This window comes from Cottoperca gobio, chromosome 8 (genome assembly GCF_900634415.1).
Source record: "Cottoperca gobio chromosome 8, fCotGob3.1, whole genome shotgun sequence".
NCBI classification, from domain to species: Eukaryota; Metazoa; Chordata; class Actinopteri; order Perciformes; family Bovichtidae; genus Cottoperca; species Cottoperca gobio.
Window position 1 is genome coordinate 7982024 of NC_041362.1, and position 24870 is coordinate 8006893.

Genomic DNA, 24870 nt, shown 5'->3' on the forward strand with positions numbered 1-24870 from the left:
AGCTTCTGCATATTTCCATCCCATTTCATCATAGACATCAAATCATAACAAAGCCCACTTTTTGTATTTTTTTTTAGAACACCATAAAGGAAAGTTGGGATAAGTGTGGCTGTGTCTTTGTCCAAAACATATTCTCTATAATACTGTCCGCAGAGGGACATCTCGCTATGGCATGACAAGGATCAAAGAGGCCTTGGTGAAAATGGAGCAGCACAATAGAGAGACAGTGCAAGTGAGATATAAAAGAACAAGAAGGAGAGATTCAGGCAGACTTTTCCCTTAAGCCAATTTAAGATGACATCTTGATTTCTTCCCAGTGCACCGGAGAACTGCTCCAGAGGAGAGGAAGCAGAGTGTTTAGGATCAAAGAGGTGTGCCTGAGAGATGCCTCAGAAAAGCCCCGCACTCTCACTGACGCTCACTCACCCTCCTGCGGTGCGCTCTTGTCTGGGTACATGCACACAGGACCTCAGCTTTGTGAATGAGTGTTTGGATTTTGAGGGAGTACTGCAGGTATAAAATCAGCAAATGGGTTGTTTTGATGCGTACAAGGTCAGACAGTGGTGTGTGTAGGTGAATCATGATGAGCTAAGAATGTGCGTGGGGTGTGCCTGTATGATGATGACCATGTCGTCTTGCTAGACAAGAGAATTCACTTGAGAGTGGCATTTGTGTGAAGCTCTGGCTCTTTCAAGCCACTCTGTATTTTACTATGCAGTACGGCAAAGACAGTTAATAGGAGGTAGAGAGATGAAGCTGGGTCAGCGCACCCATCAAGTCTTCACAAAGCGCAATTTCAGCTCATTCATACAGTTTTATCTTGAAAAGGCCTTTTTCCGAAACCCCGCTCATCTCTCACTCACTCCCACAGGAGTGAAGACCAAAAAGTGGACTTACAGGAAATAATCGTTTCTATTGAACTGCCAAGACGAGGGAAGAGAACAGGTTGTTCCAGAACTGTGAAAGCCCTCGAAGAGCAATGTTGTTCTCGCCGGTGTACACTCTAGGTTACACAGACTATCAGCAACATCTTTAATATTCAGTAGATGCAGAAGAGCTAACCCACCGGTCAGTTTCTTTGCTGAACTGGCCTCTGCCCACGTCGTTGACAGCACACAGGCGGAACTGGTATGAGCGTGCTGGGATGAGACCACCAACAGTGACCCCGGAGGATTCTGGTTCAATATTGGCCAGCAGCACCGTCCAAGGGGCATCTGGGGTGGAGAAGATACACATAGAACTGTAAGCAATAACAAGTGAGCGTGAAATGACCTTGCGTGAGAAGATTGATGAGAAAAATCTCTTCAGCACTTGCAAATATAAATGCAATGTTATCCCTGACTATTGCACACTACTATTTCATTATTGGCAATAACATTGCAGCTTCTGATAAAAAGCAAGTCATTTATTTTGTATACACTTTGATTGAAATTCAGTTATCCAAAAACCAGATCCCCATCTGCATCCTCGGATTCATTTTCCTCTTAATGAGTTGTCATATTCTCAATAAGCCTGAGCTTCGATGAGAAATAGCTGAACGATTTACTCTCTGTTGGTGAGAGCATTCCCACTTTGATTTTATCAAACGAGAGAAAGACCAAAGCATTGGGCATCAACATAATTTGGTTCCTCTGATCAGTCGCAAGGAATCATACAGGTGAGGCAATTGAGTTATACTGACTGCAGAGGGTAAGAGGATGCAACTGCCAATTTTAGGGACACCATGGAAATGTAATATAATAAGAGGGGTAGCAAATGAATGCTTCCAGGGACTATAAAGTAACAATATTGCCTTCAAAATGACAAACAAGAAACAATAAAAGCATCAGTTTCTTTTTTTTTTTCAACATGCATTGTTAATGGGCACACTGGTGCGTTAGTAATCGTCAAACCACTCACTGTTTTCTGAGACCTCCAGGATGTAGCGGATCAGAGGGCTGTTGCCATCGAAAGCCTGTGCCCATGTGAGGTTGATGGCCCTTTTCTCTGTCGTGCTCAGAACTGCTATTGGGTTTTCTGGGGCATGGGGCAGTTGCCTGTATATGTGTGTGTGTGTGTGTGTGTATGTGTGTGTGTGTGTGTGTGTGTGTGTGTGTGTGTGTGTGTGTGTGAGCGAGGGATAAAGTGATAAAGAGAAATTGAATCAGACAAGAGAGGCAGCAAATAACAGTATTAAACAGCCAAACCGAGAGCCTTGCATTGTAAATATTAGAGGGTTTGATGGATTAGAGAGGAGAGCAGCGATAAACCACAACAGTGGGGGAAACATCCATCCATCATGTCCCGGTCGGGCGTAAATAAGAAGGAAAAAAGAAAATACAGACAGCAAGATAAAACAGGGGAGACATAAGACAAATATGCAGACCTGACTCTTAGGTGGGCATTGCGGGAGTCATTGCCACCCACTGAGGTCACCCTGCAGGTGTATGTTCCGATGTCACCCGACCACGTTTGGGAGATGTGCAGGGTCCCGTCGGGATCCAGCCTCAGGCGGGGGGACGTGCTCACGTCAACCACCGAGCTGCTCTTTTCCCACACGTACCTGCAGGTATGTACATACGTATATAGTAGTAGAACACACACGCTCAAACTGTGCGGTGACAGTGAATCCGTCAGCTATGCGTCAGTTAATACAGTGAAACACAGAAGGCGCTGACACCGATGAAAAGCCTTGTGAGGCTGATAGGAAAGGGATTTTAATCATAAAGCCATCTCTCTCTGTCACACATACAGTACAGAACATCTCCTCAATGCATATTCTTTCCTTGTCATATACCCTTCCCCACCCTGGCCCTTCTTTACACTCACACACGCATGCACACACGCATGCACACACCAGGAGCTCCTGTGATTAATTGCGAGTGTTCGGGCTTTCCAGCTAATCTCCTCTGTGTTGCGTTTAATTAAAGGAGCTGTCTGAAGTTATTACTCTGTTTACATATTCATCTGTTTACTCCGCGATCTGATCAATGCCGTGGGCCCACAGGTGACAGGCACTCTAATCACTGGGCCCCACAGACATCATTTCACTCCCTTTGAGACAGATGCATGTGCACACACTCTGTCACGATCAAGAATGTCTGAAGAGTGAGGAGAAGCGATGGGCTAATTCCTCAATCACACTCTCAGAGTTTCAAAATCTTCCCATAGGAGGTCGTATAAGGGTGGATAAACCCAACAAGATCTCTCGCAGATTTCATAAACTAATTAAGTGCAACATTGATACTCAAGCTTGTTTTTATAGACTTGGCTTGCGTCAAGAAAAAGCTGCAAACAAGTATGTGTTGAAATTTATTGCAATTGTGTGTATGTGATTCAAAAAAGGAAAATTCCAACAGATATTGCAAGTGGATGTCATCATTACCTCACAGTGACACTGGGGTCATGGGTCACACCACAGGTCATAACAGCCTTGGTCCCTTTGATGACACTCTGGTCTTGAGGCGGTTTTGTGATGCGGGTACGTGCTGTGAACACACACAGAGGTTGTTATTCAGAGGCTGCGTTTGAACAGCGGATTGAACAGAGCTTACTGGACTCGGTCTTATCATTCACTCAATGTCTTTCTGAAAGCAGGTGAATCACACCATATATCCAATGGATGGAGTATTTTTCAAGCCTTTACAAGGACTGATAATGTGAATTTATTTACAGAAAAGGAGTAAACACACGAGTCATTAGAGTATATACACTCAGAATATCTTGACAATGACCTCCAGCTACCAGGTACTTACTGCATCTACAAGTAAATACAGAAATGAATCAAATGTATTTATAGAGATTTAGCTTGGATTCGTAGTTTGCAGTATTTCCAACATGAGGGTTTGCAGACGACGCAAGCAATACGAATGATGTGCAGAGACAGAGAGTAAGCAGTTTCTGTCTTGCTTACCCCAGACCACTAGGTCGGATGAAGCTTCATCAATGCCCCTGGAGTTACTCGCCATGCAGGTGTAGGTACCGGCGTCAGACAGGTGAGAGGGACTGATTAGCAGGCTGCCTGACTCCAGCAGGGTGAACCTGGGCAGCTGGACCGAGCCACTCGCCAAGACACGTTCACCTGCAGGGAAGGGTGGAAGTGATTGATGGTATGGGATAGAAGACAGGGAAACAGATAGGGGAACAGGGAGAAAGAGAGATTAGAGTATTGGAGAAATGTCAGGGAAAACAAACAGGAGGGAAAGCAGTGCAGCAAAAGTAAAGCAATAAAGCTTGAGAAAATGCATATTTTGAATCCTTTTTCATGGCTCTCATCTGCTTTGACATGGCCAAATGCGGTATAATGAACCCCCCCCCCCCCCCCCCCCCCCATCTCAGAACCTCATGCTGTTAGCCCACGCACCTTTCTGCCAGGTGATGGCTGGCCTTGGGGCTCCAGAGGTTTCACAATGCAGAATGACTGACATGCTGTCAATCACGGCGCTGTCAGCGGGGCCAGCGGTGATGTTGGGAGCGATACCTGGGAGGGGAGGGGTCAAGCCACACACGCACAGAAACAGACGCACACAGATGAGCAAAATCAGGTGAGACAGAGGTGATAATGAGAGACATAAACAGCTTTCTCCCTAATAAAGCAGGCGCTAGCTGAGAGCTTAATAGACTTGACGAAAGGGGCGGCTGTCAGGTCTCATTCTCAGGGACAGCACTGAGAATGTGACAAGGCGCCTCCATCTCTCTGCCTCTCCTGCACGTTCTATGATTCAAAAATAGCCAATAATTGCCCAAGCATCCAAGGTGACAAATCTGTCAATGTGAAGAGATATATAGATAGATGGGTGTAGGAGGCAAGACAGAGAGATGGAGAAAAGAGGATTAGAGAAGTGAACAGAGGAGCGGATTTAAGTATAAAAAGAGAAGGAACAGAGAGGGGAAGATGAGCAGAATTAAGAAGCTATAAGGGGACATACTAGTAACAGCTAGGTAGGTGTTTGTCTGGATCTCTCCTGCGAGATTGCGGGAAAAGCACTGAAACATCCCCGTGTCATCTGGCAGGAGACCGTTGATCTGGAGACTGCCTCCTACCAACACCCTGTACCTCGGGATCTTTACCGGGCTGATGGGCACTGCATCTTTATACCACACTATGTCTGGCTGCGGCATGCCTGCAGAGGAAAGAGAGGATTAATTTTCTTCCTTGTCACTGTGACCTCTTTGGTCTTTATATTCTGTTTTTTCATACTTTCTCGCACTTTCACACATGCAACAGCACACAGAAAAACAAACACCGCTGACCTCGTGCCTGACAGGGGATATCCACCACCTTCTCCATCTCTGCACTGATGTGAGTTGGCGGCTCTTTTACAAAGAGAGGATATTCTTCAAAGAAGAAAAAACATAAAACATTGCTGCATTAAAGCCGTTAAGAACGACTCACAAATCATCTGTGCTTTTCATCTCGACCTTTCTCTGGTGAACAAGCATTTGCAAACACTCTAGATAAATACATCAACTAAATTATTGAAATTTAAAATGGCAAGAAAATGTTCTCTCAACATGGGGGTTAGCGCGCCGATGCAATATTTGGATAATTAAGGCTCGGCTTCTCTGCGCAAGGTTCAAATGTAAACTGTTGGTTATTTACCTAGAACATGCAGGAAGGCCCCGGCAGTGACTGAGGGGACGCTGCTACTGCGGAGTGACGCCTCACACTCGTAGTAGCCGCTGTCACTGACCGCAGGCAAACTGATGACCAATCTACGGCCAAAATCTCGGATCCCTGTATTGACCACTACGCCGTCTTTCCTCCATGTAATACTCATTTTGACGAGGGGTCTGGAGGAGAAAAAGATGAAAAGGAAAAAAAAGAGAAAGATATATGGAGCAGTAGTTTTGGTTTTTAATACAGATTTATATTCTTTTTCAAGGTTACGGAGCACCGAGGGAGCAATAGGATACATCTGTCATTCTGATTAAGTCTTTGAATTGGAGATAATAGTCAGAATTCAGGACTGAGATTGTGCGAGATAGGGAGAACAGAGAGAAGCCTTGAATCAAAGGGAAGAATGGAGGAGAGCTACAAAATGAGAAATGTACAAAATACTTTTCAATCATGTTCAAACATAAGGTTTCATTTGAATGAGAAAATATCGGATGTGTAGTGGAGAGAAGGTGGAGGTGTTTTGATAAAGTGTGCATTTGTCTGTCTGTGTGTGCTTGTTTTTGTCTTTTTCTCAGTATCCATGTGTGTGTGTGTGTGTGTGTGCTAAAATGTACCTTGCGTTAGCAACACACTCCACGATAGCCTCGTTTCTTCCCATGGTGACGCTGGTGTTCTTCGGCGGGATGATGATAGAGGGGGCGATGGGGTCTGCGGGCCCTCCCACATCTATCACACACACAGAAACACGCACACACACACACACACACACACACACACACACACACACACACACACACACACACACACACACACACACACACACACACACACGTAGATAGAAAAAAGTGAGCAAATCTATAAGCAGACCTCAGATTAAACCTGTGCATCTGCCTGTTATAGCCAACTGAGCATGACTAGATCCTTACGTAGAGACTGAAAGTCGCTAGAAGGTAGCCATCATGCTATCGTCCAACTATTAACATCACTGTCTTTACTTTAGATCCTCTTTCTAGTGCACACAGCATTTCCCGAGCACGGTGTTAGCCCAGGTGTTAGAAGCCATTATGTAGCATAATTGAGACAAACACAAAAGGCGATTAAATGCAGCACCATCACTCACAGGTTTCACGGAGCCTCCAGCCAACCATCGATTCACTGCCCTCAATCAGTGATCTCTCTCTGAATCTGATCTCATTTTCCCCCACCTCCCCAGAGTATGGGTATGGGCCTGTGTGCTTGTATGTGTTTGAGTGATTGTGCGTTTACAGCTTATTAACGGCGTGTGTACTGTGCGCACGCGCGTTTGTTTTCGTGTCCTCCTACCTGAGGTTAATAGGGGCCCTAATCAAGTTTTTTATTATCATTATTGTTATTTTGCGCAAGCTCATTGTAAATCACAACCTTTCACTTCCATGGAATCTCAGCAGTGTAATGACAACAATTCCTGTACAAACGCTGTCAGCCCTCCTGATGGGTTATTGCCGTTTGATTCGGCTCCTCTTTTGGTTGCTTCGCCTTCAGCTGTACAGTTTGAACATATAATTTACCATGTCAAATTAGATTGTTTGTTCGGCTCCCATAGCAACAAATATTGTTTATGTAATACGCCACAAACTGTGATGTTTTAAAACGAACATCTTGGGTACAAATGTAGACAATAAGCTGCTAATATGCTAACTGTAGGTCTATTTAAAAAGTAGTGGTTTTAGCTGATGCAGATACTATTAAGTGTGATTGTACAGGTTCAAGCTCAAGCAGCAAGAAAGAAAAAAAAGAAATCAATTTAGCCGCTGTTGACATTTTGCTGGCACATTTTAAAGAACGCATTTCAAATTTCAAAATGAAGACATCTGATTCAACCTCGAAGCATACAGAATCCTTTTTAGGTTTTATGGAAAGGGCTTTGAATGGCATTGTCGCTGAAATGTTTTATATATAAAAATAATAAACTTGCCTTGCCTAAATACAGATTGAAAAGAGAATTCCTTGGTCATGTTTGTCAGACAACAAAACTCAAATTGACTTTTGAAGCGAGAAGTGTGGACGGTTAGACTGTGTCTTATTCAAACGAAAATATTTGGAGGTGGATGATTAACCCATTGATTGATGAGTAAATAGATCAATTTTGCGATACTGCAGTCTACTGAAGGGTTTTAGAATCCTACTATTTCATCATGGTGGTGAACGCATCATCTTGAGGGCATTATTGACATTATCATTAATTTGCATGATGAAGACCGATCAATCCGCCAAGAACAGCTCGTCGTCAAGTCATCAGAAGAGTCAAAAATTGAAGAAGAAGAAGAAGAAGAAGAAGAAGAAATGAAACAGGACGCAATGATTTACCAAGTCCAAAGGATTTATGAGGAAAAAGAAATCACTTGGGTCAGAAGTTATTGGCTAAAATGTAGGATTACAGGCATTTGGCTGATCTATGTAGTTTTTGTTTCTTAATTAACGGGTGAGATTATGTGGATAGTTTGATTGGTGTGGGTCTTATGGTCTCTGAGCTCCCGGCACATAGTATTGCAGTGGAGAAGAAATAGACATAGGGAGAGGAGGAGGAGGAGGAGGAGGAGGAGGAGGAGGAGAAGAAGAAGTGATTGATGGAGAGGGAAGAGGAAGAATTATATCATCTCTAATCTCTCATCTTCTACCAAAAAAGAGCAAGAGATGAAGAATAAGGTGGTACAAACAGCACATACTGTAAATAATAACAATAATAATAATAATCTATGCATGATTTATTAATTGTAATTGTTGATGCAGTCATGTTGAAACTCTTGTGGGAAATGGTCCTCTTCAAATAGAACCCTGATATTACACTTTAATATCTATTAAAGGTCTTTCAAACTGTTAGAGATTTGTGCAAATGTACAAACTAAACGAGTGTATTAAAATTAAGTTAAATACCATAATATTTGGCTGAGTATTTGTCTATGTTTGCCAATGACACAATGAAAACTGGAAAATCCATTAGACTAGTCAAATAACTCATTTTATATTCCAGAAGAGATGATTGGTTCCTTGGCAGAGACTAATTAATGTATTGCAGTTCATAAACTCTCAGCGTTGAGAATACCTCAAGTGTGTAATCTTCTAATTAAAAGGGGAAAGTAAACAACGTGGTGACCTGCATAGCAAATTCTTGCTACTAATGTCCCCATATTGTTAACATATGTCTGTGTCCAAAGACAATTGTAAACACAAGTCGACTGTAGCAAATTTCACACTCTGAAGAAGAAAGCAAAATGTCTGCCCACTTCTGAGTGTTAGCCAACGTCAGTTTGCTTTTTACTATTGGACTCAGCTCTGTCTCATTGATATGCTCCCTTTGGAACAACACGCTCCCTCTGCTGCATATTCTTCTGTCTTTTCTCCACACAACTGCTAAAATGAACAAATGCGGCTGTAAAAACCTTATTGACTTTCAGATGCAAAATATACAGTCGTGTGATCCGCAAGGTCAGATTCAGTGATATTCCGTGATATCTGGTCCCCACAGATTGCCGTGTCATGCGTATTGAGCACTGAATTACAAACACTGTATTAACAATATGATGAGCAGATGCTGAAGGGAGCATGAAGCTGATATTAAAAATGCGCAGATCCACATTAGAGCGGGTTAAAATCCTCATTCGACAGTCACAACCCCGTTAGATAAATAATAAAAATCACAAGGGATCCTGCGATATCTTGATTGTTTTATGTGTATAAAATATTATCACAAATGTCTTCAGAGCCAGTTATAAAATATATTTAGTAGCTCCTTAAATTGTCTGCCTTGTAGTAAGCAGTGAAATACTCATTTTGTCTAGATGAAAGTAAGACACAGTAGGTGGTAGAATCTGAATGACTTTGTTCAGATGAAAGAAGGTGAGAGTAACTGAGAGGAAAGGGAAGCATCAGGTTCAGCTAAACACTAATGATGTAACCATGCGTGCGTGAGCAATGCCAAACTTTTTTTGAAGTTGTGTGAGCATTTATAAGTGAGGCCGACCTTCTCTTCTGATATGTGTGTGTGTGTGTGTGTGTGTGTGCATGTTTAATCATTCTCTGTGTGCTCAGTGTCATTTTCATAAATCTGCTTTTTGTGAGGCGCAATTAAACTGAAGGTCCACTTTATGGGTCCGTACATCGAGCCAGTCAGGGAGGTGCTGCCGGAGTTCTACCTAACACACACCTCATGACCGTAATTCACTGATCGAGACAGAGGTCAGAGGAGGACTGTCGAACAAGAGGACAACTATAGTAGGTAATGGGTGTGATTACATCTGTAAGAGACAGATATGATGAAAGGGCACGCCAGTAGAGGGCGCTATCTCTGTTTCTATTGTCTTTGGCTGAGCCACCTGTTGTGTAGTTGCTGTGTTAAGTGTGTGTTGAGCTGAAAATAATATGAGGAGTAACAAACTTTCATCTGCAACAACCTTTTTAAAGCAATCTGCTGATGACACAAACACTCTGCTATTGAGGTGTTTTTCTTTGCTGAGTGGGAGGGAAAGCCTGTTGCTTAAATGTTTGTGGACGTGCATATGTACTTACTCTCCACTGTCAGTATGATGGGCTGACTGGTTTTGTTCTCCCCATTCTTGTCGTTGACCGCCTGGGCGTAGTAGCGTCCCGCATCGGGGGCCACAGTGGACAAGATGACCAGGGTGTTGTCCAGGGTGATGGCACTATATGGGTAAATATTCATACACACACACAAACATTAGTTCAACATACTTTTTAAGGACGTTGCTTGGACTTACATTCATGTCACCCATGACACTCGCTTAACCTCAACCCTATTAAACACACAAACAAATGTCTTCTAGGAAAGTATTGAATGTAGTTAAATTAAATCGGGGTCAACAATTTGGCTGCCAACTATTCAGACGTCCCCAGTCAACTGGCGTGCATTGAAAAGTGTGTCCCCAAACACATGCCAAACTGCTCACACATACACACATTAACAAGCACACAGACACTCTCATATCATTAAACCAGTGAGTAGTTGTTTCTCACAGTCAATAAATCTCCAGGGTAAACTGACACACACACACACTTACTCATAAATTATGTCTGAAAAGAAGCACACAAAACCATTTTTTATGAGCACTTCCATCTACGAGGTAGTGTAGTGTCTTAAATGAACAGTTCCAAATTGGTCTCGTTATTTTATACTCACTGTTTCTGCAGTACTTAGGTATTATTACAAAGTAACTGTAATTTCAATCGCTGTATGAACACAGAGGATCAAGACAAATGAGGCTGGTCTTGTGATATACTTAACATATCTAGACAAAATAATTGGTCCGGCATGAGCTTTGAACTTAGACGTCTACATATTTGAAGTATATTTGTACGATGTAAGCCTCAGTCCAAGCCAATCGTTGTGCAACTTGCCTCAGCGTATAGAGATGAATAATTGCAACAGACAGACGCTAAAATGGTAAACACATAAAGTACCTAATATAGCAATTAATATATATTTTAAATGATGTAAACTCAATATAATGTTTGAGCATTATGTTAACTTGACTGATCGGACGAGTGTCTTTTGGACTTAAGACTGATTTTTGGATTTGTGATAATTGCAAAAAGCACACTCTAGCAATTAGCTTGGAAAATACCAAGCTATCCTTTTAAAATCCTTCATGTGCCTGGAGAGTGGCTGCATGTTGGTTAGGCTGATGGGCTCAAACGTTTGAGAGGGGGCCCACTAAATGAGAGCTGACGCTAAGCACGTGGCCAGATTAGGCTCTAGCGGATCGGTGCGGGATAAACAGACACACTCCTGGACAATTAGGAGCTGTGGCTCTCACAAAGTCAACACACAAACACCAACATACACACACACACACACACGCTTGTGAATATCAATGTGGCCTGACACAAAAGCAAGCGAACAAGTGGTAAATGCAGAGTGTCCTGTCAGTGGCTCTCATTGTCAAAGAGCAAAGCTTCACCGCTTCACTTCTGATAAGAGTCAGCCGCATAGTAACTGGTCGAAACATTCATAGAAGGGGTTGAGATTATTCTTACAATTTCCCTCAATGCTTGTGTTGCATTTTTTGGAGCCCTGCAGGCAGAGGGTACACACATCAATCTGTTCTTCAAGCGAGTGCATGCAACTCGGATTGAAAGTCTTCATGTCAGCTACGACATGGTAGAGCTAGGCAGCTGAATAATACATGAGGAGGTGTTTTCTGAGGAGTTGTGGACTGCCTACCTCTATTTGTCTGGATAGCTAAATTAATCTCAGGTGATTACCTTCGCAGTGTTTCTTCAGGGGGAATGCTTATTACAACAGGCACAAATCCAGTGAACAGAAAAAAGCTACCACACACACACACACACACACACACACACACACACACACACACACACAGTCAGGTTTGGAGTAAAAACCCATACAGATATACAGTCACCCAAAGAACTCTCACTGTGCACATTCAGCCTCACACATGCACACACGCACACACGCACACACGCACACACACACACACACACACACACACACACACACACACGCACACACACGCACACGCACACACACAAATCCACCCAGGGGTGAGCGCTGTCAGTCAAACATATCATCAATTGAGGCCTTTTGTCCAATTTTGTCTAATTGGTTCCCCTGCTGCCAGCTCTATCTCTTCCCTTCAATCATTCCCCCTGCAAAGTCAATAGGGGCGATATAATAACCCGCTTTATCATAGAGAGGTGATTCAATGATGAACACAGGGCCTGCGCCGACATTAGTTCATCAACTACTCTGCTCAAATTCACTCATGGTGTTCGTGGGATTGGAGAAAATCTGTGAGCAGTATTGAACTTCTTGGAGTTCTCTGAAGTGAAAGATATTCTGCTTCAACAAGCATCTCACGTTCGCCGACAACAGTCACATGCACGCCCTCTCTGTTCAAACCAAACACATCGAGGTAGACTTACATGCGGCTGCTGGAGGGAATCTTACGCCCATCTCTGAACCAGGTGATCTGTGGCCTGGGGAAGCTGTGTATCCGAGGTGCGTGGATAAGAGCACCCTCACCCTGGGATACAGTTTGAGATCTTTCATCCTCCACAAAAGCACCCATATCTAGAGGGCATAAAGAGGAGAGTGTAAGAAGATGAGACAAAAAGTGAGCAAAAGAGGGAAATTAATACTAGAAATGAAAATGTTGGAAATGCATGCCAGCAAGATAAAACAAGAATTGTCATTATTACCACAATATGTACCTTTTTTCAAGAGCTAAGCTCCTTTACTCAAAATGACTCATCCACATACTGTGCCTGACAAACCTTTAACAAACACTGTGTCCTCCCCTTACTCAGATGTATGGAAAGAAACCCACACTTACAGGCAACCTGCACTTCAGTACTGCACTGCATTATAGCACCCACTCGATTCCTCACAATGCAGCGGTAGTGGCCAGCGTGCAACCGGTCCAGCGAGGGGATCAGATACCTAATGGGCACATACACAACACAAAGATCCATTAGTCATCATCAGCATGACAGACAGCGACATTTGTCATCTTGGCGCTTTTATTCCCCACACTCAAGATGCTAAATTAATCGAGAGGTTTCATTGGGCTCCTGAAACACAGCTTAAATGGAATTTCATTTAGCTATGAGACATAGATGTTCTAAATGTAGGAATATAACAGAGCAGCAGAAGTGAAATTCAGTGCTGATGTAGAGATGGACAGGAGTAAAACATTTATCTTAAGGCCAGCTGGGGAGCAAACAGCAAAGAAAGTTTCTCACAAAACCCCATTGTTGCCTCGGCCAAGGAGGTTATGTTTTCTTTGTTTGTCTGTTAGTTCTTTTGTCTTTCAGTAGGATTACGGGATAACTACTGGCCGGATTTTCATGAAACTTGGTGGAAGGGTGTATCATGGGCCACGGAAGAACACATAACATTTTGGAGCAGATCGCAATCACAGGGGCAGATACACACATTATATTTACTTTTGTTAACCTTGCGATATGGGGATATTTGTGCTGCATTCATGTGGTGTTCGAATAATCAGAACTTTTTTTTTTTTTACGGAAACAGCTATTAACATGTTGTTTAAACACTCTGAGCAATTAAATGCAACACATCTTCTTTGCTCGTGAACAAACCAAAAGTCGTAACAAATGGGACCATCAGAGGAGCAAGTGAATGCAGCAGTCTGCCGGCTCCTCGAGTACCATTGTAGTTATCCTGTATCTTCAGTCAGTTGAATCAAATCATACGAGCACCTTTCACCTGTTAGTCCTGGGCAGCCGTGACACTGTCTCTCCCCCGATATGCATTCATGTTAAATGATGTGTGTGAAATGCTAGGTAGATAACCCCAGAGCTGAGTCCCCTTTAATTGGTTTGCTACAGTCAGTTAGGAGTGTTGAATCCGCCCCTGCCATGTTCCCCCTGCACTGCAATTCAGGGTGAGGGTGGATAGGGTGGGGGGGGGGGTGGTCTGATTAAATGGATTCCAGTTCTCCTCTTTGATCAAGGCTGGTGAAGAATAACAAGCAGAGGGCTAGCCTGCAAAGCAGACCCAGAGACTAAGCCACGTGAGAGCACAGCCAAATACTGAGGAAAGTCAGCGAAAGAAAAAGAAGACGAGGGGGAGAAGAGGGGAGAGGGAGAGGGACATACAGGGATGGAAAAGTCTGTGTGTGGGGATTGGTAGTAGCCAGTGATAGCAATCAGACAATGCCACCTGAGAGAGTCTGTCCATGTCTAGGGGACTAGAAAGACTGTGAGTAGAGAGTGAAGAAAACAAGGCTAGCATTAGATAGTAACTGACTTTCATTGTGCACTGCAACTGTGGCTTGCGAACACACATGCAGGCGAGCACACTGGCACACAAGCATACAGGACATGGACAAATAGGCACACTGATGCGTTCCCGCATAGTCCACACAGAGAGACCTTGTTAGCACAGGCTGAAGCTTTCTCTTGCGACACTGTTAGTAGATTTCTTCAGCCATGTGTTTAGAGGCTGAAGTATAAGTGTAATAAAAAAGTGCCCGGAAGAATTCCACGGTCAGTGAAACAGCATCTTACTGCTGACAGAGCAAAATAGCCCACCCACACTGCACAATCTGATGAAGAATATGCATTGTTATATTTTGTTGCAGCAATGATAGTTTCTAGAAGCAGCAAGAGAGAAAAGAAGAGTTATCTGCTCACACCATCTCTGTGTGTTGAATACAGTGTGAGGTAATAAATCTGACAATCCCCTGAACAATATGTTATGTCTCAGGGGAGACATGCAGTCAAATCAGTCCTGAATAAATCCATAGAAATTAGTCTGGAATATGAATAAAAATGAGCAATCAAGCTATTAGTTACAATTAAATGCCGCTAAAATGCCCCATGTAGTAAGCTAATTATAGTTGATGAATAAAAATAAATGATAATAGAATCAGCTCGGGCAAGCAAGGTTGTGTTTCTCACCTGTATTCCAAGGAGAAACGTGTGAGCTCACTACCATTGTAGATCCATTTAAATTCCAGGGGCCAGCTGCCCTCTGCCATGCAGGTTAGGACGAGACGGTTCCCCTCCAGGTGAACCTGGGTCTGAGGAGGCTCCATCTTAAAATAAGGCGGGACATCATCTACTGGAAGAAGAACGAGGAGACAAGAAAGGAAGGGAAAAGGTTAGAGTGATATACAAAGAAACAGGAAAAGACAGCAAACAAAAGAAAGTGAAGCCGGGCGAGTTGGTAAGAAAGGATTCTGTGATTCAGTAACCCCTGTGAGCAGAAACAAGACACAATTTCAGCAATTCACAAGACATAAGGACTCAGAACAAGCTATTTACATTTTTTTTCGGCACTGATTGGGAACTTGAAGGTCAATGGGAAAGCCTGCCAAAAAGCACATGAAATAAGTTGTTACCGCAAAAGCAGCTTACTCTTTTATTTCAAACTGAAATGCGCTGGCAACGAGGTAGACGAGCAATTTGTGCAGCAGAGGAAGTGTAAATGAACTCTTCCATACCTCTAGATCAGTAAAAGAGGATGGGGACAGGGAATAGACAGAAAGCAGATGGAGAAAATACAGCCGAGATTATACACAAAAAAAGAGCACAAACAAGGAGAAGGAAGAGAGAGTGCGAAACTAGGAAGCCATGAGGGTGGGGGTGTTATGGGCTGCTTTAGAAAACACAAAGTTTCCCAGCCTTAAACCCCCTTCTCTGACAGGATGAGTTATGCTCTGTGCCTCCCTTCATTTATCTTTATAGTTCCCTAATGCAGCCAGATTATACAGGCCCCATCCGCAACACTGCACACAGCCAGTGCAGCCACAAAAAGCCTTTAAGGTGATACGCAAGGTCCAGGGCTGAGCTTGGAGACAAAGTGCTTTCATTTGAGCTGATGAAAAAGGCATGATCAGACCTATTGATCTGTCTGCCTCGCCAGCCACGGGCGACACTGAGCCGATTGTGCTAGTGTTTGTGGTGGGCTAATTAAAGTCTGTATTAATAGTTTCAGTAAGCCGCCAAGGCCTGGAGCACCACTGGTAGCAGGTCTACCACACTAGCAGACTCGCTCTCATGGCAGATCGCTGGACACTCTTTCTCTCCCCAGATCCACATGCAGGTTCACGCCCAGGATTTATTGTGGTGAATGCAGAGGATGGTGTGGTGGAACCAGGTGAATGTGAGGGCAGCCTCGCCAAGATGGGAGAGGGATACAGAAAATTGAACCTGATTGAAAGTGCAAATAAAAGAATGACTGTGCACCTCTGTGTTTCACACAGGTGGCCATGCGCAAACTACATACACACAAACACACAAACACACAGAACAGGACACACACACATACACGCCAGCACACACAATACCCTTCTGGAAGCTGCAGCTTACTCCCCTTTCTATTACCCTCAAAGACACCACTCATAAAAGGAGGCAAACAAACAGCAGCCACCTCGACGCCTTCTGCTTCCAAAACCAGTCCTTAGCTTTTTGGTAACAACAGCACTGCACTACCTGGCTAATCTGTTCTTTCTCTCACACTTGCATGAACTACTCCAAAACAAACACTGTGAAATCCAACAGGCCATTGAAACTGATCCCTGTCTAAGCCCAAATCTAAGAGCCATCCCTATTTTCCCCAGGCAGTACCTGCTGGAGTGGTGGCTTTGCTGTAATTCCATCCACGAGTACATTCATTCATGCTTGACACACACACACACACACATAGACACACAACCCCAAAACATTCACTTATGCCTGAACAAACGCACACATGCAACACCCAACCACTTCCAGCTGGTTCTGGGGCTTGGTCGCTACATGCACTTAGCGATGCGGCTCAATCAACAAGCCGCCATTAGAGACCTGCTGCAAATGCCAAAGCCAGACTCACACATTGATCGTCTGAGGCAAGGAATATGCGTAATACCAAGTTACTGATGTGAAATTGCGGAACGGGGAATTGAGTGCACAGTAATCACCACTGTGGTTACCTGTTTTAGTGCCACTCATCTGTTCACATTTGTTTCCGCCACTGGCTATCTGTGGCACTTGTGACCAATTTCACATTTAGAGCAAAGCTTATATTTTTCAGGTACAAAGCCAGCTGGGGAGAATGCAAAAGTCACAGTTTAAGATCACATACTGTGCAGAATCGACATCCAAGGAAAGATTGCTCGCCATGCAACACACAGCTCAAGTTATCTTCTTTATAAGGTTCTGTGAGAACTTCTTACTGCTGAAGGAAGAGAGGACCAAGTCCTTTGCACACTGGGCTGTGGAATCTAATGAGTTTCTGAAAGAGAACCTCTCGTCTGACCCTCATTCTCCTCTTCCTCTTCATCGCTGATGCTTGATCTTCGCAGTGAATCGCTGTGGTCAAAAAGCGCTAATACATGTTTGTGTCTGTGGTGGACACTGCATGTGTTTTAAGTGTGGTTTTTTTTCCGTTTGTGTCAGCCACTGCAGATAAATACTGTAAATAAATGCAATATGCCTGTTTGTACTCATGCATGTCAACATCTGTGTCTATTTTTGTTCAAGCATATGTGAACTTTCACATGTGTGCACATACGTAGCTCTGTCACAATAGAGATGGCTCACTGTGGTTGAGTATGCTGCTGTCACTAATGTGTCAGGTGGATCTGTTTGCCTCCACTGTGGTATCATCATCGCTGAGCTGATCCATGATTTGTCTCAGATGCCATCTCGGTTTACAGCAGTATGATGTGCTGTACGCAAATGCAAAATGCATAGTTCTCGTGTCACGTTTACAGACACACATTTGTGTAACGCATGAAGGTACACATTCCTATAGAATCAACTTAACAATAGGAGGACCAATAGTCTATCTGAAAGTGGCTGACCGTGTGTCAAGGTAAAGTTAACATATTTTCTTGAAGAGATGGGGGGGAAGAAAAGGAAGAGCATTGGCCATGAAGAACTGTTGCCTCCTCCATTCCAGTGATGACGAAGGGACAGCGGTCGGTTTGGCAGGTGAAAGGCAGTGCCTGCTGCAGGCTACCAGATTGAAAGCTAGAGGGCAGTCCTTCTGGACCATGAATTCCTGCAGCACTATGAGCATAGATAAAAGCCAACCGACGGCTCGGCAGATCTAGTGAAGACCAAACACTGGCACAGGAGGACCAGGAGGGCTTTAATGTGGTTGCTGTGCAGAGCAGCTACCCCCAACGGTCAAACTGCACCACCACGGCCCATTCACCAAAGATATGAAAACACCTTTTTCTAACCTGACAACTGAGGTTGAATGGTGGCATGGCTCCAGCCGGGTTCCCTGCTGCATACACAGAATTTTAATAGCTGTGAGACAAAGACCACAGGCACAGGGGCAGTTTTATAAACCAAGGCCCATTGTGCTCCCCATTGCGCCATGCTGGCATGCAATCACACAGATGGTGTTCACATTCGGCTTTTGTCTTGTATTCTTTCTCTTGGTTATTTTGTGCCTCACCTCCTTACCCCTGCTTCACTCCAGCAGCAGGGAGCTCTTCCTGCCTTCTGTTTAATCCTCAGGCACCTGTGTTTGTATGTAACCACATCCAAGCTGGCACTTGGGCACAACTGTATCGCTGAGATGCTGCGATAAAGTGGAGCCCCTGCCTGTTGAAACATTTGGAAGGGTACTGTCTTGTTTTCCGCTCACTCTTTCTCCATTTCTCATTCACTCCACCTCGCTGTCTCTTTCTCTCCACCTATCTTTCTTGTCCTAGACACACACACTCACTCACTCACACACATACATATGCACATAACTTCCCTGCTCCATCGACCACCTCCAGTCCACCTCATCGTGCATCATGTCATCCAGGAAAATTTAGTGCTGTCATTTAGCCTCTCCAATTGGACTTTAACATGCGAGATGGGTCATGGTTAGTCTCTCTGATGGGGGTTATGCAACAGTCATGGCAGTGACCTTGGCCTAGTAATGGGATGGTGAAAGGGCGGGGGTGGAGGGGGGGTTAAAAGCATTTTAAGAACTGATGAAACACTTCCTTTATAGATACACACATGCACAACAAGCACACACACGCACGCACGCACACACGCACGCACGCACACGCACACACACACACACACACACCCACACACACACATTTATACGGGTGATTTGTTGCTTTACAAGTTGAGATGAGAATGTTTGGGCCAGGACATGAAGTTCTTTTAACAAACGCACACACACAACAACAGCTACAAAGATTCACACCTCCGTGCCCAGCGAAAACACGATCTCCGTCCTGAAGGTCAGGCTGATCGGTCACTCTGTCGCTAGCTGCTGTCACCGTGACAACTGGCACCCCACTGATTTACACTCCATCACTTAGATGAGTCAGAAAACAGGCGGACACGAAAGAGAGGGATTAAGAAAGGGAGCAAACAAGAAAAGACAGAGAGGAGGATGAGAGATGGTGAAACAGATGGCGAGAGAAATGCACGGCTTAATGATAAAAGAGAGAGATCAAGAAGTGATGTAGAGGCAGGGTGGGGTGAGGGACTGAGACGGGGAGAACAAGAAATGAAAAGAAAGAGGGGGGTGTCCTCCAATGCCAGGCAGCAAGGTGAAGCGACCCATTACAGCCAAAGCCAAACAAACGGGCCAGGCCTGAAAGACAGGGAGGGGAGATGGAGAGCCTCCATCTAACTCTAGACTCATTTAGAGAAATGGCTCATGGCTCAGCATCTGCATGGGGGATGTGAGTGCCAGTCCATCACAGCGCAATACCTCCCTACCCCTTTTGCATTTAACGCCCCTCGAACATGTTAATGCACCATTCTACAGGACTGTGCCCTGTATAAGATCTCTTTGTATCTTCGTTGTGGCAATAGGTTTAATGACGGCCCAATTGACACGCCTTTAAAAGTTCATACAGTCGTGCTCACTGCTCAGAGGACAGAGTAGGAATCTGGATTTTCATGTTAAGCTGTCTATAATGTTTTTCTTTTTGATGATGCGTCTGCTTTGATGTTGGAGAAAAAGTCCTCAGGTCGCCGCAGCTGAAATACAGACTGCATCCCAGCTGTGTTTAGTAGATCGCCACGGGTTAATTGATGTGTAATTGATGTGATTAATTGAGATGTAATGTACCGCAGTGACGTGTCTGGGATCCCACTTGCTGCGGGGCCTGCGTGTGTGCATGTGTGTGTGTGTGTGTGTCTAGGTGTGCCTGTGTGTCAATCTGATGCTACAGCAACGCAATTAGAAGCACTAGCATCCAGCCAACGAATGGAGATTTAATTAGGAGCGAAGACGGAGCGGGAGGCCAGTCAATGGGCAACAGATTGAATTATCTGGACACACCATCCAGCGGGCAGCGCAGACAAATTCACAGTCACACACATATTCACAAACACACACACACACACACACCCTTTCTGTTTGGAATTCTTCCCTGTTTGCCTCACTGCTCCTCTGAGTGCCTCCCTCTACCTCTCCGCTATGCTCTGCCTGTCTCGATATCTTTTTCTTTTTGATTCCTTCTTCTTTTTTCTCTTCCCATCTTAAGTTTCTCTTCTCGTCTCCCCGCCACAATATCAGTTTCCTCCTTGTGTGTTGTGGCAGTTTCTCTTTTGTGGTGGCCTTGATCTCTCCCAATACAGTAGTCTTCGCACTCCATCTCCTTGCCCTCTCATCATTTGTCATCTCCCTTACTTTCTCTCCACGTCCTTTCCTTCTGAGCTCTCTGTCGAGATGTCTCTCCATTGTTTTCACGTGTCTCTGCATCGCTCCTTGCTCTCTATCTTCCTCCATCCTCTCGCCCTGCTCTCTCCTTCTCTCCAGCACTTTCTGAGTCACTGGCTCTATATTGTATGGCGTATCAAGGGACGCGTCTGTGATATCCAGGAGCCTAATTAGCAAGTCCAGCTCCTGGCAGAGAACACGGCACGCAGAGGAGCACAGGCGCAAGGCCCGGCGTCAATTAATGAGACCTCACACACCCACAGCCACCATTACACGCCCTCTGCAGCATTAAGTCTCGAGGCAGCTCAGCCCTGTCCGATGAACAGTGGGGAAACCACAAATGAACAACTGTAGCTAGGTGTAGGAACGTTATGTCTTTAATCACCGTGCGATGGTGCAAGCTTTGTAACAGACAAAGCAGGGATTTTGGTCTGACTGTGTGGCACTCACATAAGATTTAGTCTTACAGTAGCGAGCTGCGATCATATTGTTGGAGACAACAGATCGATGTATCAACTTAGGAATGTAAGCAAGACACTCTGGCAATTTCTTACTTTCTAAGGAAATGATATATGCAATTATTTTATAGGTTTGGAGAGCTTTTATGGGTTCAACACAATGGGAAATGATTCAAGCTTCCCATCCGTTGTAGTGTGTGTGTGACTGACATCACAGTAGTATTTCCCAGGTGAGACAGATGGCTTCTTCGATTTAGAAGAAGTATGTTTTTTGTGCGCCAGATCATATCACATTCTCTCTCTGATTCTCCTCTTTTCTCTTTTCACTAGGGAGACGGGAGGAGATGGTAGCGGGTGGGGGAGAAAATAGGTACAAATTTCCACTTGATCTTTGCGAGAACTAATTGACATTGTTTGAAAAACAACAACAAAAACAGAAAGCAACACAACACAGATAAACGACAGTAAGTGGAAGAAACAGCAAATAAAAAAAACGAGAGCTGCAAAGGAAATAGGCGGGCAGCTTTTCTCAAGGCATGAGAAGGTTGGAAATAGGCCTAAGTGAATTTAGAAAGTAGGGCAAAGACTAATGGAGGAAAATAAACAAACGCGCTGAAATGTGAATTCCACAGGGCCTCGGGTCATTAGAGTTAATACTGCGCGCTATGCCATCTGCTGTGATTGTTTACACTAGCCTGGATAATTAGATCCTAATTAGTAGAGGGTACGGTGGGGGGAACATTATTTCACACGCATTGAGATGGAGATGATCAGATGCACCTGCAATGCTGTGCTGTGCTGCCTGTCCATCCTGGGACCTCTGTGCGTAGCTCCATGAAGATATCAGACAGGTCTTGATTTAATTGCTTGATGCAAGAGACATAATCTGGATCTTTCCCTCCCACCATTAAAATATAGATCGAGTTGTTCTTTTTTGGAGGAGAGAGTCATCTTTGCTCTTGACATTTTGAAAGCCTGTCTGCTCCTTGTTCTCCTTTATCCCTCACACTGTACGTGTGTGTGCAAGTGCAGGAAAACGTATTTGAATATGCTCATCCTTGTGTGTGTGTGTGTGTGTGTGTGTGTGTGTGTGTGTGTGTGTGTGTGTGTGTGTGTGTGTGTGTGTGTTTCTTTAAGATACAGACAACATAATATTATCAGGTGAAATGCACGGACTCAAACTGCCATGTCTGCCATGCCATGTGCCATGTGGGCTTTTCTCCCCAGCCGACCCCTTTGAATCTCTGAATTGGAGAGATACCACTAGCATGCTAATAATGTTTTTGCTAGGTGCGAGGTATCAGGGCGCCTGCCATTGTAATATATGTGTGAGGAATGGCTGGTGATTGTGATTCTTATCAGTGTGGCAGAGTTCATGGGCACCAAGCAGTGAGTGGCAGGGGCTGGCAGTAAATGCTAATGACAGAGAGCAGCTGACAGAGAAAATAATTATTATCTCCCTTCATTACATTTACACAGCCTGCCTGTCTGTCTCACTTCCTTCCTCTGAGCCTAGACGTGAACAGCAATCAGTGTTGGCGATGCTTTATTTACATGTTTTGCAGAAAACAAACGCCATCTTTTTGAGTCAACGCATCATCCGCTCGGGGATTGGGACCTCACTATACGTCACACGGATTACACACGGAGCTTTTTTCATCTTTTCTTAATTCGGTGGAGGTCTGAGGTGATGTGTAGCAGGATTATCACCTTTGTGGGAATGGTGGCCTGCGGTGAGAGTAGCTGCTCCTAAATGAGGCCTCTGGAGTGTGAGAGCTGACGGAATGAAGATTGTCACATCACTGCCTCTCCCCACCACATTACAGTGGCCCTCTGACCAGCTCTGTGATGGTGTGAGAGCTACGCCATCACCCCTTAAAATCACTTCCTTTCAGGTGGAACCTCAAAGCTGCCAGCCTCCTTTCCTCCAACATCCCACATCTCTGACCAAAGAGGCATCTTAGTCTTCTTTGCTGGTTGCTGTCTCTGAAGTGCACATGCCCCCCGAAGCAGGTGGGAAGACAGGGGGTGAACACAGCTCTGTGGCATTGTGTGAAGACAGCAGCCAGCATTACACCAGCAGGCAGACAGCAGATCTGAACGCCCTGACATTACGCTAATGGAGGCGTTTGGCTGGTTCTTACATGACTTCACACCACATTGTTCATCTCAATTATCAGATACAGTAACGGGAGCTGAGTGAGAAGCATGTAAGTTGAACAAAGCAGGGAAACAATTATCAGTCAGAGATACTAATTGTTGTGCTCTCGCTCTCTCTACATGATCCTGTAGGATGGTTTAGTGTGAGAAACACGACGTGCTTCATAATATCCTATGTGAATAGTTTGAAATGATCCATGCGAGAGAATGGGATTAATGAATAACGATTAGACGCTAATTCTGACAGTACATTAAAGATGTGTACTGCATTTCCCTTGCTTCTCGAAGTGCACAATTTAGGAAAACAAAGTAGAAGATCTGTCCACTTAATTTGACGATATAGTTGTTATATACATACAATCAAACTCTCAGCGTACTTAATCACCCTTCTCCTACCAAAATGTCTGACATCTGTTCACTTAATGAAGATAAGTGTAACAAGCCCACGTTTCCATTTGTAAATATTGTGTCATGTTGATCTAAAAATTGCAATCTGTCTTACAAGAAAAGCCATACCATACCCCTTGATAGTGATCATAACAATGGCACAAACTGCAGCTTTGTGCCAGGAGTTCTGTGCCAACAATGCTATCTAATATATGAGGTCGATGATGTTTTTCTAATTATATTCATGAGCTTGCACTCAAGCGAACATGGCTTCCAGTGATGTTGGCAGGGTCGTCTTCTTGCATTTGGGTCGAAGGTAAAGATTAAGAACTCTGCTAAAGGGAAAATCCATCCAGAACCATCCATTCAAACCTTCAACCTTCTGGATCCCAACATGTCCGTTCGCAGGAAGAAGTTTGGAAATGTGGAAAGTAAAAACCAAGGTTAGCTTTATTTTTTTGACATGGTCTTATAAATATGTAAGAGCTCTTTATAACAACAAAAAAAAAGAAAAAGAAAAAGGAATTACAACCACAGCAATTTTAGTTTTCACACAATGTCACATATATCCTGGAGGTTATAGCTAGAAATTACATAAATTTAAATAGGAACACCATCTTCTATCAGGTTAATGTATCCCCCCCCCCCCCCCCCCCCCCACAAACGCCCACCCCCACCGCTTTTAACATACTAGTGTGAAAGAAAATCATATTGGTAATTCTCTGAACTTTCTCCGCCTCTAAGGACTTACAAAGCAGAGGCATTAACTGTTGTTGGCTGCAAGCAAACACTGAAATATGCGATCAAGCAGATATAGCATGATGTTACTGGCGCCCATGCAACGGGATGAGTGATTTGAAGGCTTAATGCAGCCCTCCACACCACATAGAGTTATAGCCTGTGATTTGCATCATAAACGTCGGCTAAATTTCCACTTTTGGAAACGAATATCACTAAATGACAACCTGACAGGGAGCCAGATGGGGGAAGGTAGGAGTGACACTTTTATTTTTTTCACGTTTGTATTTTCCACCCATGATGGGACCTAATTCCACATTACTACATCTATAAACCGTGCATAAATACACATCAAATAGCGTTTTTTT

At 44.1% G+C, this 24870-nt stretch overlaps 1 protein-coding gene across 1 annotated transcript in view; it reads right to left on the reverse strand.

Moving 5' to 3' along the window:
* Positions 1-24870, reverse strand: part of sdk2a (sidekick cell adhesion molecule 2a) — a 76302-nt gene that overhangs the window by 20760 nt on the left and 30672 nt on the right. The window contains exons 2-15 of the mRNA XM_029436994.1: positions 15041-15203; positions 12949-13055; positions 12539-12686; positions 10145-10278; positions 6214-6325; positions 5582-5772; positions 5233-5316; positions 4908-5102; positions 4343-4459; positions 3893-4060; positions 3365-3467; positions 2366-2542; positions 1900-2036; positions 1067-1214 (exon numbers count right to left, since the gene is read on the reverse strand). Coding sequence (XP_029292854.1) covers positions 1067-1214; positions 1900-2036; positions 2366-2542; positions 3365-3467; positions 3893-4060; positions 4343-4459; positions 4908-5102; positions 5233-5316; positions 5582-5772; positions 6214-6325; positions 10145-10278; positions 12539-12686; positions 12949-13055; positions 15041-15203 — 1984 coding nt within the window. The remainder of the gene's footprint in view (positions 1-1066; positions 1215-1899; positions 2037-2365; positions 2543-3364; positions 3468-3892; positions 4061-4342; positions 4460-4907; positions 5103-5232; positions 5317-5581; positions 5773-6213; positions 6326-10144; positions 10279-12538; positions 12687-12948; positions 13056-15040; positions 15204-24870) is intronic.